Source organism: Puccinia triticina, chromosome 3A, assembly GCF_026914185.1.
Source record: "Puccinia triticina chromosome 3A, complete sequence".
In the NCBI taxonomy this organism is placed as follows: domain Eukaryota; kingdom Fungi; phylum Basidiomycota; class Pucciniomycetes; order Pucciniales; family Pucciniaceae; genus Puccinia; species Puccinia triticina.
Genome location: NC_070560.1, coordinates 6,739,101 through 6,760,652, shown reverse-complemented (window position 1 = coordinate 6,760,652; position 21,552 = coordinate 6,739,101). Strand labels below are relative to the sequence as shown.

At 46.5% G+C, this 21,552-nt stretch overlaps 3 protein-coding genes across 3 annotated transcripts; 1 reads left to right on the top strand and 2 right to left on the bottom strand.

Moving 5' to 3' along the window:
- Window positions 1-2,243: 2,243 nt before the first annotated feature.
- On the bottom strand, window positions 2,244-3,834 carry PtA15_3A727 (uncharacterized protein; the record flags this gene model as incomplete). Its single annotated transcript, XM_053167723.1, has 8 exons — window positions 2,244-2,274; window positions 2,361-2,412; window positions 2,585-2,635; window positions 2,712-2,756; window positions 2,822-2,909; window positions 2,993-3,144; window positions 3,234-3,736; window positions 3,815-3,834. The coding sequence occupies 8 exons, from the start codon at window positions 3,832-3,834 to the stop codon at window positions 2,244-2,246; spliced, it is 942 nt and encodes a 313-aa protein (XP_053018912.1).
- A 1,368-nt stretch (window positions 3,835-5,202) lies between these two features.
- Window positions 5,203-7,418, bottom strand: PtA15_3A726 (uncharacterized protein; the record flags this gene model as incomplete). Its single annotated transcript, XM_053167722.1, has 5 exons — window positions 5,203-5,780; window positions 5,913-6,066; window positions 6,196-6,739; window positions 6,807-7,090; window positions 7,176-7,418. 5 exons carry the CDS (start codon window positions 7,416-7,418, stop codon window positions 5,203-5,205), a joined length of 1,803 nt encoding a protein of 600 aa, XP_053018911.1.
- A 12,785-nt stretch (window positions 7,419-20,203) lies between these two features.
- PtA15_3A725 (uncharacterized protein) lies at window positions 20,204-21,552 on the top strand (the record flags this gene model as incomplete). The annotated part of the gene is made up of 3 exons (XM_053167721.1): window positions 20,204-20,467; window positions 20,550-21,292; window positions 21,405-21,552. The coding sequence occupies 3 exons, from the start codon at window positions 20,204-20,206 to the stop codon at window positions 21,550-21,552; spliced, it is 1,155 nt and encodes a 384-aa protein (XP_053018910.1).

Sequence of the window (21,552 nt, the reverse complement as noted above, 5' to 3'; positions counted from 1 at the left end):
GGAAATCCCGCAAAACCTTATCTAAGGTGCTCCAAATGGCCCCAATTTTTTTTTGCAATAAGGATAGACTCTTTAAAGCATATTTCGAGCTTCACAGCATTAGAAAACCTCAGGGACACCTTGTGTAGCCGGGGGCTGATTTGGCGGATTCCCTACAAAGGCAATCTGCCAAATCCTTAGCTACGGTGCTCCAAACACCCCCAGATTTTTTCTACCATATGAATCCACTCTCTAGAAAAGATGTTGAGCCCCAAGGAGGTATTACACATCAGGAACGCCTTCTATAAAGCCCTGTGGATAAGGATTTGGTGCAGTTCCTTAGTAGGAAATCAAATTAGCCCCCCACTTATAGAAGGTTTTCCTGATGTGTAATACCTCCTTGGGGCTCATAATATCTTTTAGAGAGTGTATTTATATTGCAGAAAAAATCTGGGGGTTTTTGGAGCACCGTAGCTAAGGATTTGGCAGATTGCCTTTGTAGGAAATCAGCCAAATCAGCCCCCGGCTACACAAGGTGTCCCTGAGGTTTTCTAATGCCGTGAAGCTCAAAATATTTTTTCAAGAGTCTATTCTCATTGCAGGAAAAATTTGGGGCCATTTGGAGCACCTTAGATAGGGTTTCGCAGGATTTCCTTAGTAGGAAATCCGCCAAATCAGCCCCTGGCTACACAAGGTGTCCCTGATGTGTGTTAATGCCGTGAAGCTCAAAATATGTTTTAAAGAGTGTATTCTTATTTCAGAAAAAAATTGGGGCCATTTGGAGCACCTTAGATAAGGTTTGGTGGGATTTCCTTAGTAGGAAATCTGCCAAATTAACCCCCCTGTTCCGCGCTGCCTTCCTGATTGTTTCTACTTCTGTAAATCTCAACATATTAGGGGGGTTCATAATAGGATAAAAATAAAACTTTAGAGCTAATTTTAAGGCCTTTATGAACAACTTTTTCAAAAATAAAGACATTGCTCTGATTCTCAGGGGATACCCAGTCCTGTACACCTTGCCAGATTTTAAAAAATTTGTTGATAAAGACCTTAAAATTGACTCTAAAATTTTACTTTTATCCTATTGTGAACCCCCCTATTGTCTAGACAGTGTATCTAGATTGCCTTAAAAATTTTGGACTGTTTGGGTCCTCCAGTGAGGAGATATGAATGTTTCTTTATTTTTTGGGGTTTTTGGTAAAATTAAAATCCCAACTCCCATTTGGGATTGCGGAATTATAATTCCAACTCCCAAAGCAACCCCGGGTCAAACTTTGGTCATGAGGACCCGGGGGAGACGTTGCGACCCGGTTTGTGCAACATAAACTGCATTTGGGAGTCAATTTTTTAATTTATGGGAGTCAATTTCTCAACCCCCCAAAAAAATCCAAATTTGGGTACTCAGAGGAATGGAATGTCCCTCAGGATTCCTTTCTTTGAGCTTCAAAACTTGTTACATCACCCCAATTCTGTTGTTTGACCTCAAACAATTCAGTTTGGGTGTGTGTTGAGACAGCTGATCAGATTTTTTGTGTCATTGGGATTGAAAATCATCCTTTCTCTCTGTGGGACTGTGAGCTTGCCAGAGGTGCTGTTAATCTCAATGAGGAAACCTATTCAGCTGGAACACACATAATTCTGGTTGGATTGGATCTTCTCTATATTTTCTTCAATTGATTTCTTCTATTTTTTAGCTGGGATAATCATGTATTGATACAAAGAAGAAGATAGCCATAAGAGAAGAGTGAAAGACAAGACTGTCACAGGGATATACTTCTAGCTTGATCATCAACTCTAAATCTATGATTTATTGGGGAAATGGTACCAAAATGACTTCCTGGCCTCCTTTAAATATTTCATTAACAAAAATGAAAACAGAAAAAAATCACACAAGCAAAACACTTCCTATCCTGGCTTTTAATTCTTTTATTTCTATTTTTACATAAGCCAGGTAGAATGAATCTGTTTGTTACTTCATTGTTATTATTATCAAAAGAAGACTCTTGATTCATAATAGTCAATTCTGAAGCAACCAAGACCATATGAGAATTCCCATTGACACTGCTACCAGACCCGGAATTCCCTAATAATCCATTTTTTTATCAATACTCAAATCACACAATCCATGTATGAGAGTATTCACACTTACAGTCTGCATCTGCCTGCTTGCACCCGAGTCTTTTGGTGGTGGAGGTGGAGGTGGAGGTGGGGATGGCTTGGGTGAAGGTGAAGGAGTGGGTGGTTTGATGGCAGGACTGGGCTTGTCAGAAGAAGGACTTGTGATTGTGGGAGGTGCTGAGGTAGTTTTGAATCATTGTAAAGTACCTCAAAGTTAGCTTTCCTTTTACTTTGCCTTATAGAATTTTATTCAGGGTACTCACGGGAGGGTGTCTTTGGTTTTTCCGGAGGAGGACTGATGCCAGTAGAGTTGGGCTTGTCAGGCAAAAGACTGGGGCCAGTGGAGTTTGACTTGACTGGAGGAGGACTGAGGCTAGGAGGTTTGTCTAATCAAATGGAAAATGTATTCCAGGTGCAACACCATTTCTATCAGTACTCATGCACCTAGAGATACTCATCTGAAACAGGTAAAATAAAGCCAGCCCACCTCCACCTTTCCCGGATGAAATCTCTGGAATTGGTTTTGGTTTGTTGGGTTCTTTTTATTTTACAAAACAATCATAGTATTCATTCAGTTATGCATTTCTGAGAGGAGGGTAACAAAACCTGCCTACCTCCGCCTTTCCCGGATGAAATCTCTGGAATTGGTTCGTCGGGTGCTGTTAATTTTAGCAAGCATTGATAAGCCTTAATCTGAGTATCACACTGATTTTTTGGTACCAACTTTTTTTCTTGGGGGGCGGGGAATCAGTTGCCTCCTTCAGTTTGTCTTCTGTGCAGGTCTTACAGCAAGTGCTACATCCACCAGACACCTTTTTTGACATTCACATTGAATTTTTCATGAAACAAATCAGGTGACAAGCAGATAGTAAAACCAATCATCCAAAGCACATACCACTTCTATTTTGATTACAGTGGGTCCTGAAATCTCTAATTGGGAGTCATCTGTGCTCTTCTCTGGTGGGTTTTTATTGATCTTCTTCTTTTTGTCGCAGTCTTTACCACCCCCAATGCGGATTGTTTTTGTTTCAACATTCCCACTTATTTCTGGGATTCCCGGATTCAGCATCAGGATAGTCAGCTTTCCAGATACCGCGATGCCTGAGCATCAAATCTCAGTTACAATCGAAGCTCACCTGAACTTTCAGAGCCTAATAAGGGCCCAGGTTTGGGCAGGGGGCCTAACTTGGATGGCGGGCCTGACTTGGGTGGGCCAGGTTTAGGCAGGGGGGCACCTAGATCAAGTGGCTTGCCGGAATCTTTGCCTGGGGATCCAGACTTGGGTGGGGGGCCTTTGTCTTTATCACCCGAGAGGCCGAGGTCTAAGTCGCCCGAGGGAAGAGATCCTTTGGGAGGCAAGCCGTCTTTGAGGGGACTATCAGGCTTGGGTCCAGGAGTATCAGGCTTGGGTCCAAAAGTCCTCTTTGTGAGCCTTCGATTTGCTGCGATAGGCATGCGTGTCTCAGGCACCATTGAGCGCAACTGAAGCCGCGTATTTGTCTGAGAGTTTTTTGTTCGGAAAGTGAAGACTGAATTGGATACGATGAGAAAGAAGAAGGCTAGGAAAAGGAAATTCCGACTTGAAACGGTGTGCCGTGTATTCATCCTGAGAAAGAGAGTCCGATTTTTGAATTGAAAACTGTGCAATCAACAGATAATTATGAGCCTTCCACTATTTGCCCTTCAATTCTCAGAAAAACTGCATTAATGCACATACTGAGGAAAAATGATCGACATTTCCCCAAAAGACAAATTGGTTGCCTATATACAATTTTTGCCCGAGTTATGTCTGTGGGGATTTACACTATTTACAATTGTGCTTGACAGCACTTTTTTTCTAGGCTTGCGCCCGTTGACTAGGAATGAAGAGTGCATCAGATCGGTGGGCACAGTTATAAAAGTTGAAACAATTGGGACATACCCTGGATATTGGTCGCGAATCGTTGTGCGTTTTGCGTGAACTGTCTGTGCAGAAGTAGGAACAGATATCTCGGGTCACAATCAGAACAAGATTTTCGTCGCCGTCAGTTGACGCCAAGGGATAATTGAACAATCTCTTCCTTCTCGGGTCTTGAAGAAAGCGTTCCTTGATACCGACGTCAGGAAGCAGGTTCTTTCTTGCTTACTGCGACCTTCCAACCAAACCTTAATGTAGTCTGTTCCCGAGAGCAACAATAGAACATGACGAGCTTGATCACATCAACTTGGATGGTCGTTTGGTATCGGGTACCGAGATGTGAATCATCAAGGAAACCCTGCAGCAGGTTCTGTTGGGCTCGGCTGACAGTGATTGGTGCGTCAACCGTGAAATGTTACTGCTGTCGCAAGGTTTCGAGTGTCCCGTAAGACACAGAAGCCAGACAACCACCATTTTTCACCTGGGTGTCTTAGGAGCCATTGCCCAGTTATGGCATAACGATGGAAGTTTCGGAAGCCCTGGAAGCACATTAAAATTGCCCCGCGACGTGGATTCACTCAAGTCTCAGTCCGTTGCCGTGTGTGATCTAGCTGGTTACGGCACAGTCAACTTGCGAGATCCGGGCCCCACTTTCCTTCGATTTAGAGGGGAGTTGCTTATCAATAAATCACGAGAACGGAGCCCATGGGCTATGGTTTGTTCCCTGTACTGCAACGCGGAGATAGTCCTCCGTCCTCGGGTGAAGTCCGCGTTGTGAATATGGTCGTAATGGAGGATTAATGTCGAAGAGAGGAAACATACAAAAATATATTTTCCTTATATATATCTATGACCTGTGACATGTGTAATTATGCCACAGTAATATTTTTGTGAAGATCGGAGCTAGTAAGCATTTCAAGAGTTGGGGAAGTTGGCTGCCCTAGATTTCCGCTGCAATACATAATTGGATGAACTACAGCCAACTGCATCAGATTTTTTTTTTTTTTTCAAAATTTGATTTGGGTATCTACTATCATAATTTTGATTACTTTTTCCACAAACAAAAATTTACATACAAAAGGAGAATGAGAGATCTAAAAGATTCAAAGCAGGATAGAGGTTCGGGAAGCAAAGTATTTTTGTCTGTGATTCTTGGAGTTGCATGTATATCCTACCGATTACTTCGGCTTCTTTAGAGAGGATTGGCTCTAATTGGTTTCCTCTTTTTTACCAGAATCCTGATCTTGACTTTGGTTGGAGTCGGTTGGAGGTTGTTGATTGGCAGATTGGATGTTGAATTTTTGCTGATACATTTCGACCAATTTAGAGTGACTTTCAGACGAAAGCTTTTTGATATCTTCGGGCGTTTGAACGGGAGGATGGCCGTCGCCAACTTTTGGATTCTTGGCTTTGGATTTGGCGCCAAGAGGAGAGTCGCCAGACTTGAAAGAGGCTAGCACCTCGGCTAACGATCGCGGTTTGGGGTGCACTCGGTTGTTGTTTAATCTCCGGCCTGCGTTACCTTCGTCGTCTCCTCGTAAATCTCTTAGTAAGGCGCCAAGTGATTCTTTTAGAGCTTTGGCAATCTCTTCTAATTCATTTGACTCCTCGTTAGCATTAGACGATTTTTTCCCTGCGGTTTTCGAATCTGACTTGGTGCCTTGAGGTTTGCCGTCTGCTGTCGGGGATGAAGTACGACCACGAGCCTCTTCAGCAGCCGGCTTATCCACATACATCTTTCCGGTATCAGCGTCAAAATAAACGGTGATTGGGTCGATCTCCAGCTCTGCTGGCTTGTCATTTTTGGTCTTTGCCTTTTGGCTACTTTCTTTGTCATTTTTGCTATCGGATGTTTGGGATTCGGTTCCCTCGGTGGTTCGGTCAGTGCTTTCGCTCAACACCGTTTGATCTGGTGTACTGCTGGGTGCCGGTTCCTCGTTATCTGAAGGTTCATCTGGTTTCCCTTCGTGCGAAGAGGCGCTAGAGTCTTGGTTTTCGGTAGATTCTCCTGGGGGGCTGGGACCCTTGGCACCATCGGGAGAGGTTGCTTCGGTTTTTGTATTTTCCTCCGGCTTCCCGTCGAGTGATTGTGATTTTTTTAGTTTTTCTTCTTCTTCTTTCTTCTTTCGTGCTTCTTCATTTGCCTTCCACTTTTCAATTTCCTCGTTCGTCAGTACCGGCCGGCATCCAATGTTAGCAACCATATCTCCAGCCCCAACACCTTTTTGAGAGCCACCGTCCCGGAACAACGGTTCAGAGCATAATCTAGGGGTGTGGATAACCAAGAGATATTCGCAGATACTAGTCTCCCGAAGTAAAGCAATATGATCGGAACCGAGAGTCGAACAGTGAAATTGAACTTCTACGGAGCGAGGCTTGCCAGTCATGTCACAAGTCGTACCACCATCCCAACGTTGAACTAGGTAACGCTTCTGCTGAAATTCTTCTTCTTCCTTTTCGACAGAGGTTTTGATGACTGACTCATCCCGCAATACATCGGAAATACTGCCAAGGATAGATCCGCCTCCAGAAGCGAAGCGATTGCGGCCTAGCGAAGTCAGCTCTCCCTCGCCGGCAGATACCGACTGGGCAGGTAAGGTTCCCTCTAGCCTCGCTTGGTGATGGGGGTTTTGGGGGTGATCGAGATGGAAACCGAGTACGTATACATCTTGATTGGGATCTTCTTGTGGATAATTGTATCCTGGAACCATTATCGCGTGGAATTGCCTGATCTCCCCTTTACCGCTAAAACGTGGGAGTAGTAAGCACCTGCCTATTGTGAGCACAACAACATGGGTGAAAATTTACTCACTAGCAAAACGAATAAGTGAACCATCCAAGCCTAGTGTATATGCAGCGGTCTTTCAAGGAGGAAATCAACTTCAACCCGTTTTTGAGACCTTCTTCCTCGATTTTTTCACGTTGCTTCTTCCTTTCTAGATCTTCTGTTTCAGCGCTCGGGAGGTCGGGCACTTTACTTTGGGATGGTGCCGCGTTTTTGGGAAAAGCTGATGAGGGGATAGGCGGGAGTGCACAAAGAAATGCTTGGCCAGAGGCTGTCCGCATCAGCGTATGCCTCAGGTCGGCCTGATCGTTCTTCAACCAACAAAACAATTCAGACGCAGAATGTTAGCCCAAGACCAGCAAAAAATCACAGCGGAAATATTCCATAAATGCGTACCTGAGAGATCGAGTTGTAGTTCAAGAGGCTGACAGCATCTTCCTTCGATTCGGATTGAAGATTATTGAGGATAGCAGTCGCCGTGTGGTTGTTGATGGCATCATCCCATCCAGTGAGACTGACAGAGTACTTGGGATAGGCAAGTGGATCGGGGGGAGAATGAGAGGACAGAGATGATGTGTGCTGGAAGAGATGGAGGATGAGGAGGAGAGTGTTTGGGGTGAAGATGGTTATGAGGGCCATCCCATCAACCAGTTTGAATTACCAGCAATGCCTTCTTTCCGCAGGTTCTGCTAAAAATATCTACTTTCGTTCCGTTGGCCGTGGTGAATGATGGTGGGTTGCGGCCCGGATGAGCTGGAAGGGCAATCCGAGTATGTCACAGGCCACACCTGTCACTTGCAATCCATCACATGCTCCGGTCTTCATGACGCCCACACAATCATTAACAACAACAGTTCTAATTATTTATATACAACGCAAGACAAGACCATTTCTGAGCCAAATTATGAACTAAATGGAATGTATGGCCTCCCGTTACCTTTTTGAAACATAAGCATACTTGAAATTCACCTTGGTTGGGGTGATGGATTTCAAAACCCGGCACCAGCTTAATCGGGTACATTCTTCCAATCTCTTATTTGATAATCGTTAACAGCTAACTTACACGGCGGACGCAAAACTCCAAAGTATCTCCGAAAGTATTTCGGAGAGCCTCCAAAGTACCCGCCAGCAGCAGCGGACGGTCGGCACTTGGTCAAAATATCTGATGAAGTTCCTCCGAAGTAAGATTTCAATGGAACTTCGAATGTCCTTCGGAGATCCTTCGGAGGAAAACCTTCCTCCGAAGACTCTCCAAAGGACATTCGAAGATCCTTCGGCAGGCCTTCGGAAAAACTTCGAAGAATTGCTACTTCGAAGCCCCTTCGAATGGCGACTTCGAAGAGGCTTCGAATGCATTTGAACTGGCCTTCGAAGGCACTCGGAAGATTCTTCGAAGGCCATTTGAAGTGTGCGTCCTGTCGGGCTCCCCAGATCGGACCCCCCGATCGGGCCCCCCTATCGGGCTCCTCTGATTGGGCACCTCTGATCGGGCTCCCCCGATCGGGCTTGATTGGACAGAATGCTCCGGGATCGGGCGGGCCCTTGGGCCCGCCCCTCACAAGCGCTTGGGATATCGCTGCGTGTATTTCTCATTCGGCTAATATTTCATTGTACGTACAGAGGAGAGACAGAAGGGGGGGAGAGAGACAGAAGGGGGAAAGAGAAAGGGGGAAAAAGAGAGAAGGGGGAAAAAGAGAGAAGGGGGAAAGAGAGAGAAGGGGGAAAGAGAGAGAAGGGGGAAAGAGAGAGAAGGGGGAAAGGGATAGGGCTTTAGTTGGGAGGTAATACAACTTCTGGGGGGGGTGGATTTTCAGCAATGGAGGCCACGCGCTCCATGATTTGTTCTTTGGAAGGGGGCTCTTGGTTCTTGGCCGGGTTGTCGTCGACATCGCGGACGGTCTTCTTACCGTCCCAGAGTTGTTGGTTGAGGTCAAGGATGAGCTTAGAGTACGCCACGCCGTATGCGGGCGACTTTTTCCTGATTCTGACTAGGTCCTCATCGATATTGTCCCAGAAGGAGATTTGCTTCCGGGTCAATTGTTGATGTTGGGTGATTTGGTTACGGTTGGCCATGAAGCGCAGGTAGCACAAGCGGATCTTGGCGCCGGCGGCAACTTTCTTATGAATGAATTCGTCGTTTGCCTTTTTGAAATCGGGGTGGAAAGTCGAGTAAACGTGCGCAATGAGGGAATAGAGGTTGGGTACCTTGGAGGGTGTCCCCCCCCGTGAGACCGACCTTGATGAGCAGAGCCAGGGCGGTTTTTTCTTGCTTCACGTACTTGGTAACAAGAGCTTTCAATTCGGGGCCATCGTGACCCAAAGGCGGTAAGTGCACGGCGCGGAATTCTGCCGACGCACTCTCGATTGCACCCTGTTGAGAGATAGGTGAGCAAATTTCCTGTGATACACAGAGGGACACTAGATAGACTTACAATGGCTTTAGAGACCGGGGTCTCATTGACACGCAACCGAGTGGCGGCGCGGCTGCCGTAAGATCAAAGGTCCTCACGGAGTAACACTCGTCGGACGGTCTCGCGGAGATGGGTCTTGAAGAGGTTGCTGAACTCAAAGGGGGAAGCGGTTTTGTCCGGAATAGTGATCAAGCCAACGGATGTCAAGCGCGGATTGAGGCCATTATGGAGGGCCATGTTGCGGGCTTCTGGCGTCATCTGCAAATCTGGGAGGCTTCAACACACTACCTGACCCAAGTAAGAAGGTCGATCACTCACCTGAAATAGGGGCTGGGCCCGTTCCTCAGCTCTGGACTGAGGGAAAAGGTGCCCTCAATGGCTTGTAGGGCCACCTGCATCTCCTCAAGGTCTTCGGGCGAAAGGGCCGAAGACCGTCCGGCACTCGATTGCAAGGATCGACTCAGTTGCCTCGAGTTGGCGCTGCTTGGCGACCACGCTTGATGGGGTTTGGGTGGTAACGGATTCATGGCGTAAGGGGACGCCGGCGCGCCAGTTCGGGCCACTGTGGGCGTGCGTTGGGGTCCTGCCTTGCTCGGTCGGTTGTGCACGTCTGGGGGGTTGGAACCTGACAGGCTTTCAGCTGAAGGGGAGGGGGTTGGAGATGAGATGGGGGAAGGAGTGAGTGAGTGGAAGAATACTCACCAGGAGGATGATTGGGCCCTCTGAGGGCAAGGGAGTTGTTTCCAAAGGAGGAGGCGGGGTTGCTTCCAAATGGGGGGCCTGGGTGTCCGGAGAGGTTGTTACCAGGGATGAGGCGTGGGTCATGTCCGGGGGTTAAGCTGTAGTCTTGATGGGTGCCCAAAGGGTCGTAATTACCTTGAAACTTGTCCCAGGATTGCTGCCCACCAAGGGGCTGCGACACTGGTGTTGCCTGCAACATCGAAAGCGGTTCCGCCATTGAGTTGGGCTGCGCCAAACCGCTTGGGTGGGGCATTGGATTGGGTTTGGTTGTGGCGCCATCGGATTTGGTTGCGCCATCTGTTGCGCCATCTGTTGCGCCATCAGATTCGGTTGCGCCATCGGGAAGACTAGTGTGGGCGAGGCCCAAGGGTCTGGGATGGTGTCGGTGCCATGGAGTCCGAGGGGCGTTGTGGAGTCCGATCGAGTTCGAGTGGCGGTGATGGGTCCCCTGGTGACGTGGCAGTGTTTGGACTCCTTGAGTCCGATGGAGTCGGGGTTTCATGGCGGCGCTGCGCTGCGGACTGCGCGGCTAAGAGGGGCGGATTGTGCATCAACTGAAGTCCAGGGGCTTCCCTTTCTTATAAAAGCAAGCTCTGTCTGAATTATGATAATGATAAAATAAAATTTTCAAAGCACACTTTCATAAAATAAAGGCACACAAAACACATTCAAAAACACAGTCAAAATAAAGGCATTCATTCCTCCCATTTCCCCAAAGAAATACCGTATAACATTTGCCCCATTTCCGCTATCAAATTTGCATATAAGTAAAGCTTGCTTGGGAATATCCTAGTTCTGTTTTTGCCATGCTACCACAAAGTCCCTGGGGTCGTCCCACAGCCCCCCCAAACATTCACACTGGTAAGCAGGGTTGGGTCTGATTGCACCAATTGGGTGAACTTGCTGATATTTTCTGGTTTATGATCAGGTTTTGAGCATCACATGTATCCTGATGGTACATACAGATACCGATGCATTATGTGTAAATCAAAATGGGCCAAGGAGGAAAATATTCCATTACATCTTAAAGCCTCCACACATATAAGAAAGTTCAATGAAGTACAGGCTTTCCGTAATCAGATGGCACATTCTTCACAAATTTCACAACAACCTGCCTCATCAATACCGCACACTTGGACCCAGGACCCCCCCGAGCTGCATGTTGAAATTGGTCCAGAGTTTCTGCCTCCACCTCTGCCTGAGGGCTCTCCACCTGGCCATTCCCAAAGGGTGGAGGTGGATATGGATAATTCAGATGCTTTTGGTTTTGGATCGGATGCAAGACATGAAGTTGTTTGTGGACCCCAAGAAATGGAACGCTGGGTCAACAATGCATTGGCGGCTGGATTGATGGATGAAGAGGTTTTATTCCCTAGTCAAGATGCACCTCTCCCTGATCAACAATTTGCAGAAGCATGCAAAAATTCCCCTTGGTTCCCTTTCAGATCCAAGGAGGTAAGCTGTCCATTTCACAGCTATGTCTCATCATCATCAATAGATTCAATAGATAATGGCTGATTTTTTGCTTGGCATGGCCATATATATCAATACATTTCACCAGTATGCAGTCTCTGCTCTCATGCTTGGGCACCTTCATAATCAATTGTCACGGACAATGTACAATCAGATACGTATCATATTGACTGTGTGTGGCATAGAACTCCCACACTGGGATAGCATCAAGAGAAACCGGGAATTGATTAGGAAAGCGTTAGATGTTCAATTAAAACAGCATGTGTCAGTGTTCAATAACACCTGCTATTATCTGAGTCTGAGGGATATTATTGGACACGTGGGCCTCTTTTGATTTATTACTGTTGACTGTTGATGAGTTCTGAAATAGTGACCTAGTGCTGACCTGCCTTGTCTCATCTTCCAGGAATTGGCTAATCCAATAGTACACCCACATTTACAATTCTACCCACATGACACCAATGGTAAGAACATCAGAGCATTGTACCAAAGTGCAAAATGGCGTGAACACCTCCCCTGACAACACCGTGTGCAGATGGCTGCAGTAGGAAACCAACACTACTATATTTTTGAGCCCATCACATTGATTGGATCACCAGATAGTTACATTTTGGTGCCAATATTTTTCTACCAGAAGGTCACTGAGGAGGTAGAAAATGATTTATACGCAAAGTGTATTAGGCCCAAATTCACTCATCCAGATGAAGAAGGAAAATTCCATTGCTACATACGGCCAGAAATCGGGTATCATGACCAAGATTTACAGGAGATACCTGTCAGATTATTCAACAAGACTTACCAGGAGATCTTTCATATTGATGGAGAATTGTTGATGTACAAGTGTGGCAATGTGATATGGGGTAAGCTGCCTTTCACATATCATGCTTCACATGGTTGTTCATGTTCACTAATCACCTCATTTGAATCTGTATCTAATGACAGAACATGGAATGCCAACTTATTCCAAACCAATCCCAGTTCCCAATGAATGGAGAAATAGGGCTGACAACAGGGTCATCCGCCATGTTCCCATCACCCTATATTTGGATGACACCTCAGGTAACCAGTCCAAATGATGGAACAAGCATGTTTCATACTACTTCACATTAGGTGGCCTGCCTCCAGAAATGACCAATATGGAGTATAATTGTCATTTTGTTGCCACCTCTAATGTTGCATCAGCCTTGGAAATTGGGGAGCCAATTGTAGCAGAAATAAAGTAAGTCCAATATATGTTGAAATGTTGAAGGCTTTTCAGGAAGGACATCTGAATCTGAAATTATACCAAATGCACATAGCACATTGGCAAATGCAGGTGGCATTGCATATGACGCCGGTATGAAACAGGAGGTGATGTATATGATTGTCCCTCTGGCATTCCTGGCGGACTCACCAATGGCAGCTGAAATTACCAGCACACCCAATCCTGGCCAAGCAAATAATCCTTGCAGAATGTGCCATCTGAGCGTGCAATCCAAAAGCCAGAGGTGCACATTGGAATTTCTACGATCTTTCTTTGGCCTCCCAGAATTACCAGTTTCCAGACAGTGGAATGAAACTAGATCTCGATCTCATGATCTTTGGGAAACATATTATACAAAGACCAAGAATGAATTCCTAACCAAAACTGCACAGTATGGGTTGAAAGACCAAATCAACCATAGATTGATTGAATTGCACACACAGAAGGTACATGAAAGGATAAGAATCAATGAACTTGCAACAAATGCATGACCACGAATATTCAATTCATACCTAGAACTTGCCTCCTTTGATGGTTGTAATGACACACCAGTGGAAATACTACATGTAGTCCTACTTGGTTGTGTGAAATACCTTTTGGCAGACTTCATGAAAAATCGGCTAAGCAAGAGGCACCTCAAAGAAGTGGAAGCCAGATTACGATCATTCAATACTGATGCACTCAATTTCCCACCTCTTCAGGCCACTTACATGATGGCTCACCATGCATCCTTCATTGGGAAAGATTTTTGAATAATATTGCAGGTGGCCTCATTTGTCTTTTTCCCATATATGACAGAAGACATGAAGGATCTATGGTTCTCAATGTGCTACATAGCAAGTATGGTGTTTCCAAGGGTGGGCAGTTATCCAGATGAAAATCTGGCTGCAACTGACTGTAAAAAGCTGTAGAGATTTGCAATAGAGTTTTTATTGTATCTTTGTGTTGCTTGATAGTCCTCCTAACATATATTCATTGTATTTACATATTGGCTCACTGGCTGATTTTTAATCATTAAATCTAGGTCAAAAATTCAGTTATCCGTAACTATTTGGTTGGATAACTAATTTCAGGTTTTTTTTTGGGGATAATTTTTTGCAGAGGTAAAGCCTGTGTCTCCAAAGTTGAAAAAATGATTCATTATAACCACATAAAGCTTTGTTTTATTTGAATTGCCAATAAACCAAGATATAGGCCACCAAAATCTAACTTACAAATGAAATTAATGGATAACTTGATAACGTAACTGCCCACCCTTGGTGTTTCAGACCACCATCCAAGATATGGAAGATTATTTACAAGAACTGACAGCTGTTATTCGGCAGTTTATGTATCACATATCTAAAATGTCAGGCAGATGGTCAAATAAACCAAAGATTCACATGCTACTACACCTCCCTCAATCAATCAGGCGATTTGGACCACCAATACTGTTTGCCACAAAGAAATTTGAGAGTTACAATGGCATAGTCCGCACTGCGTCTATTCATTCCAACAGACAAGCTCCCAGTCATGATCTGGCTCTCACATTCAGCAATTATCATGTAGAGAGGCTCTTATTCTCTGGTGCCTATCTTTATGATTGTCAAACAGGAGAATACTTCCAAGCATCATTGGAAATTACAAACATATTTGCACAGAGTGAACATATTCAACGCTCTTTTTGTTACAACTCAAAATCAGTGAACCCCATGATTTCATACCCTTACTTACACAATCCCAAAGTGAATCCATATGATGAAGAGCAAATCCCATCCGCACTGAGGTTAAACTTCCCAAACAGTAGAACTAGGCAAGTTTCTTCAATCAAACTTAATTCAAAGGAAACCATTTACAAGGGAATGTTTTATTTGGTGAGCAAAGATGCAAAACACTCATAAAATACTACCACTGATAACCAGTAATAACAACACTATCCATTTTATGTGGCTAATAGGAGCAAGGATCCCAAAATAGCCATGTGATAGCGTGTGTTCAATCAGTTTGGGAGGTCACTCCAGGGAATCGATTCTATTTGCGTCGAGTGGAATGCACACGTGGGCAGATAAATCATCATACACAAATGTGGACGCTGGCCAAAAGTTCCACATCAACCATTTTACCTGTCCCTGTAAGTCCCTCTGATATAAAAAACACATGAGGATCCACTGAAAATAATCAAGAAGTTCAAGAGAAAGCTGATTCCTGACAATTACGAACAGATGGTCAAGTGTTGTCTCAATGTACAGCATAACTGCTTTGATGGAGGCTGCAATATGTTTGAAGGCGCAGTGCCAGTCAACAAGCGACAGGAGGGAACATCTGTGTGTCATCACATCCAACACACAAACTATAACAGTTATCTGCTGAATTCCTTTGCACATCATGAGGGTCAGATCCACCGCCATGAATCTTCTTTGCAACCACAATACATTCCTGAATCACTCATGATGAACGCATTACATGAGGGACTCCAGAAGTGGCGCGGAGAAAATGAGCCTGATGATCTCAGTGATTAAAATGTCTTTGTTTATTTGAATGGATGTTCCTCTACTATGTAGAATTTTTCACCCCATCCATTTCATACAAGGGACCCCAACCATTTCATCCAAAGGATGTAGCTGTTCACCACATACATTTCATTAATGGGTGTAGCATGTTTTATGTCAATCATTATTTATGAAGCTAGCTTGGGAATTTCTCTCCATCATTGTTGTGCAAGCAAGTCTGCATGCTTGTTGAGTTATGTGCAGTATAGCCCAATTGAACTTAGTTTTTTTGGTTGACTTCTTTATTTTTCATCAGAGGTAATTTGGATAAGTATTCTTGAGAGGGAAATTGTATAAGCATGATATTCCCATCAGAGTAAATCACAAGAAAACAATAAATAAGACAAAGGCATTGTTGAGGGACACCAGGGACTGAAACTGAGGGGCTACCGGTGCTCACGGGCAGGGGGGTTGACAGTGAAGATAAGGATTGGATTCAGTGAGTAAAAGTCTCAATAGTGAGGAACCGGTAGACTGTAGTAATGGGCTGCTTGGTAGAAGCATATCTATGTACAAGCATACAAGAACTACATACGGGCTTCACCATCTCAACAGACATTGCATCAGCTTGCAGGAGATTGCAGGTCAAACCAAGAGTGAGCAGGATTGGTAGGGGCATGAGCTTATGGGACCAAAGAGGAATTGCAGGGGGTGGGTCACAGGGGTAGGGGTAACAGGCCAATTTAAACAAGCAAGTGAGGAGTGGGGGAGGTGGCAGGTGCGGGAGGGAACACGTCAGGTCTGGTTGAGTCGTTTCATGGCCTCGGGGACACTGTCTGTAAGCAAAACCGCAGGCCCGTAGCGCATCCCGAGGTCGCAGAGGGTCTTGACAGAGGTGGTCTTGAAGATAGACCAGTGGTAGAGCAAATGATTCTTGATCACAGCTCGAGTCACCTTGTCCTTGGCCTTGATGTGGCACAATTTGAGATACTGGTCCATTGACAGGTCGCGTGGTGAGGTTGGAGGGGTTGGGGTTGCAGGTTTGGGTTGACTGTCGGTCTTCACTCGCTTCGGTGTTGGGGGAGATTGAGTCAAATGAGCCGACAAACCGGACGAAGCTAGTTGATCAACCCGTGACAACCGCTCCTCCTTTGGCGAGTGGGCGTTGTTGTCACCAAAGTCGCCGGAGAAGAACTTGTCCGTCTGTTTGACGAACGTCTCCAAGAATGACTTGCGTTTTGGTGGCCGGGGGGGGGGGGGGTTGGGGTTGTCTTCTTGCAACGCCACACCGTCTTGTTGGGGGCCGATAGGCGGCGACCTGTTGCAGGACTCCTTGCGAGCCTATCGGGTCAAATCATGTGGTCAATGTGTGTTCTTTCTTGTCAGCAAGGAGGGAAGAAAAAACTACCCGCTTACCGTTGGGTGGGTGCCCTCCTGCTGAGACGACATCGGTGGCTTTGTTGGCGGAGGGGAGCTGGTGGGGGATGTCGAGGAGACTGGTCCAGGTGAGCGATGCCCTTTGCCATGGATGTTGGCACCACTCGCCTCCATTGAACGGGTTGACATTCAAAGGGCCTCCGGAGGTCCTCCAAAGAATATTGGGAGGGGAGGGCTCCGCCTCCGAAGATCCTTTGAAGTCACAGGCATTTGAAGGGCCTCCGGAGGTCCTCCAAAGAATATTGGGAGGGGAGGGCTCCACCTCTGAAGATCCTTCGAAGTCACAGGCATTCAAAGGTCCTCCGAAGAATATTGGGAGGGGAGGGTCCTTCCTCCCAATGGACTTCGGAGTAGAGTGAGATGTCAAAAAATAAGGTTTTATCCGGTCCAACCCGGTGGTCGGACGGATATTTCTGTCACCTTTGAATGTCATTCAAAGTTTTTGCCCCACCTTTGGAAAATCTTCGGATTTTCTTCAAAGATCATCCAAAGGACGGCGACTTCGGAGGTCCTCCAAGTGAGAACCCTCACTTCAAAGGTTTTTCGGCAAAAAACCTTAAAAGTGCGTCCGCCGTGTAAATAAGCCCCTCTATGTGTGGAGTGGGGAAGCCGTCCCACAGTGACCCTCCAAAAGAGGGACTTATGCACCAAGTCGACCCTGTGGCCTGAGAGAATTTCAAAACAGAATTTTTCAGCTTGTCATAGCAGCACCATTCCTCATTGGGTGATTAGGCAATAGGGAGACAAAAGATGCACAAGATCATGGAGAATCTTGCTAAATATTTTTTTTAACTTAGTTGGGGCCTTGAGAGGCGCTCAACTTCCTTTTTTGTGACACCATAGGGTGTGCTTCATCCTGCATTACACATCTTGCACTGTGCACAATCCAAAAATATGATGTTTCAAAGGATATTGCAGATTAAGTAGAAGGGTTAGGAGCAGATGAGGATAGTTAATAGATCAGTTCAGCTTAGGTAGTCCCAGAAATGAAAACTAGAATGAAAAGCGTCCAAGGATAGTGTGTGAGGTTGATTATGAAAAACTACCCACCAAAAGTTGAAATGCTCTCAGGCCACAGGGTTGAAATAGCACCCAAGTACCTTCTTCAGATTTTGCTTTGCTCTCCCAATGATGGAATTATCTAAGTTAGCCTTAAAGGCTTGATTTAGAAGGCAGCTCTAAGCCTTGTTTTATAGTGAAAAATTGGTTTCAATCAATTTTAAACCACAAGTAAGATTTAGTCCTTCCTTCCATTCCTGTTAAATATAAAATTTTAGACCACAAGGATTCCTCCACTCAACATAAACTTCATCTGTAAGCCTAACATAAGTTTTTCTGTGCTTGCGGGGACAAGTAATAGCCACAAGAAACAATAATCAAGACCCTCCACAATCACAATCACACAGAAAAGAGTAAGAATACGTAAATTAATCCAAGAGTCCGTATAAGAATAGCATAATGAGATGAGAATCTGCAGGAAGTAACACCCCCCCTGTATATAGACAAATCTCCACCACTCCCCTGTAGATAATAAACCAAGGTAAAGATCCACCAAATGTCATAACCCCAATAGAAATCCTCCTCCCATCCCACGCACACCGCCTGCCTCCGCCCCCACGTTGTCATCTGCACCTCCACCACTTGCCGTAGACAGCCGCCAAACTCCTGATCATCCATCATCCATGCCCCTATCTAGCCTCTGGTGTTGGGATCCCACTTGCCACCTCTGCCCCAGCTACGTCCGCAGATGTTGCCTGCTTCATCTCCCACGGCTTCCCCCAATCATTGTGCCGCTCTAGATAGTCTGTGCTGGACTGCCTGAACTCAGCAAGTCCACTCCGCTCCGCACGCCGCAGCTCCGCCGCCTTTGACCGCACGCTCTGCGCCCAGCATATGCGTTCCACCTCTCCGCCTCCACCGTTTGAAGATCCTGCGCCGCCCTTGTGCCCTGCAGCACCGCGCGCCCGGAAACTCTTTTGGAAACTTAGGCGCCTTGCGCCAGACTTGACCACCGCAACGGAATGAAAGTTATTTAAAACCATTTTCAAACATTCTTGGTTAAAAATGGTTTACACCATCTTTGGCCTGTTTTCAATCCATTTTAATGGGTAATTCTGGGTAATTTCTAGCAAACACTGCAAATATTAACTGCTGGGACTACCTTGTCCAAGAAGTTGTTGCGATGAATAGTCCTGGAACAGCAGATATGAAGATGATGGTTGTGGAAGGATGAGGAAAAATCATTTCCACATCTGCTACTCCAGGTGACTACACAACTGAGATGTCACAGGAGGTGAAATGGATTAGACATGGTTTGAACTTTGAGGCAGACACACGAGACCAACCATTTTGCTCTGCCCCGGCTGCAGAACTTGTTGGACAAACTACACAAACACTTTGTCCGAGCAGCTACAGTGAAATTGTTTGCAAAATATTTGATGGCAACTGCACCACCAACGCTGTCTGCAACCGAAGTCAATGTTGGTGAAGAGGGCCCACCAATAGAAACAGCTACTCCAAAACAAGCAGCACCCTTCTCGTGTGATTATTTCTATTGATTGATTTGGTGAGTCTTTTACACCACGGGGCGGGTTTCTGGGAAACCGCCCCATCCAATGGACGCTTTTGCCCTGGAAGCGTCCAGAGGATGCTCCCAGAGCATCCGATGGACGCTACGGGGCAAAAGAATCACTTGGACGGTTTCAAAAAGCGTCCAAGTGCCGCTTTGCTGGCCAAAGCGTCATTTGGACGCCCGAAAAATAGCATCCATCGGACACTCTCCTCCAGAAGTGTCCAATGGACGCTTTTCACGCAAGCGTGCGCTCCAACAATCGGACACTCCAGCCGGAGTGTCCGATGGACACCAAACAAGTTGCCCAGCGGACACTCTCGGTTGAGTGTCCAATGATCGCAAGAAACAATGTGCATCGCCCTCCATTCATGAGGGTGTCCAATGGACACCAATTAAAAAAACCCTTGGACACCCTTGATCAAGACTGTGCAATTGATCTGAGTGTCCAATAGACTGTTGGACGGCGAAGGGGTATCGTTGGCTGTAGTCTATGTGTGATGAAGGTGGGGCTACTGCAAGGTGCTGTCGACATGGCGTAGCCGGGAGATTCATGGTCCTGAGGTCAACTGTTCCACAGGCCGCATGTTCGACACCCCTTGCGAGCAACGATGTGCGTTGGCTAGCCGGGCCAATCATTTTTTGATGCCCGCTGGAGTGTGGAGCCATCCAGCGGATGGTCCTTCAATCATCCGCTGAACGTTCCCTGGTCACATGGGATGGTTTGTCCGAACCATCCGACGCGAGGCAAGTACAATGTCCGTCCAAAGGATGGACTCCCCCGCGCAAGAGCCGGACAGCCGCAGGTGCGACCATCGGTCCAACCAATGAATGTCCTGGATGGCCCGTGGTGTAGGTTAATGATTGGATGTGGAATAGGGTGGAATGGATGTGGATACAATGATGTGCCTCCCAATCAAGTGCCATAGACGATAGAGTAGATGTTGGGTTTAGTTGGGGAAAGTTTGAGTTTTGGTGGTTGGCATTGAAAGTCAGATGATCTGCATCCGCTAGATATAGACAGCCCAGCTCACACCCACCCACCCCACGACCCCATCTGACCATATCGGCACACATCCCAAATGTTTCCATCAGACCCATCTCCATCTGTGCAGTCCCCAAGAACCAAGCCACCGCCACCAAGCAGCTTAAGAACACCCCCAGCGCCCACCAGAACAACACGCCAGCCACCATCGCCATCCTCAGCAGGCATCCAGACTGATCACTGCCATGTCCAACCCGCCTTGGTCAGCTTGTCACCCACCTTCTTTCAACCCCCTATCCCAGACGTATATCCTTCGAATGACAATAAACCTGTCCAGGTTATCCTGGTGGTCTACGATCTTGTGAGTCGGCACGACGTAAATTCTTGGCCAGCTATCGAAAAAAAAAGCTAACTTTTTTTTTGTGGTTTATAAATGCGCGTAGCTTCCATCCGGGAAGTTATCAGACTTGGCTTGGCTCTTTGGCGTTGGCTTGTATCACACAGCCGTCAAGATACCCGCTCTCGGCAGAGAGATAGCCTTTGGAGGGCACGCACATCCGCAGACCTCCGGAATATTCTCGCTGCCGATCCGAGACGATGGACAGCCGAGCATGCCAGGCCTACGATGGATATGCGAGATCGATATGGGATACGTCAAGCCTGGTCTCCAGCCGACAGCCGGCGACAGCTGCCAGCTTCGATCCCAAGCCTCATTTGCATCTTCCATCCACTTCCCTCACGAAGATGAAGAATCTAGAAGGCTCATTCGGCCTCCCCCCTCAGCTGCCAAACTCATCAACAAGTACCACTCCCCACCATCGCCCGCCTATCCCCCAACATCGATGCCCGAGATCCCAACGAGTCCACCCTACGCTATGGACCGAAACTATCGCTCATATGCCTCTTCATCAACCAGCTCGGATTCCCACAAGTCGTCCCCTCCCGCCCCGCTTCCTCCTTCCACCCCCTCTTACTCGCCGCCCACTCAGCTCGAGACTCTCGCGTTTATCTTAGACCAGTTGGATCGCTCTCCCGATTGGCATGGCACCTCTTACGATCTTCTCAAGAGAAATTGTAACACTTTTAGCAATGAACTCTGCATGCTGTTGACCGGTAAAGGCGCGCCCAAATGGATCAATCGTGCCGCTAGCGTCGGATCTTCTTTGCCCTGCTTGGTCCCCGCGGAGTACGTCATCCTATCCTCCAAGTTCTCATGATTCCATCGGCCTTCTTGTTGGTGCTGACGTTCTTTCATCGCGATGTTTTCAAAAAAAAAAAAAATGACATTTTTCCCAAAGATGGATTGAACCACCGACCGCACCTACGCCAACCGATGAAGTAGTCAGCTATGAAGACGAAGAAGAGGAAACTGTTCATCGTCAACAAGGTTCATCTCATATCAGCCCGACGAAGACCCAAGCCAAGATCTCATCGCCTGCTCTGTAA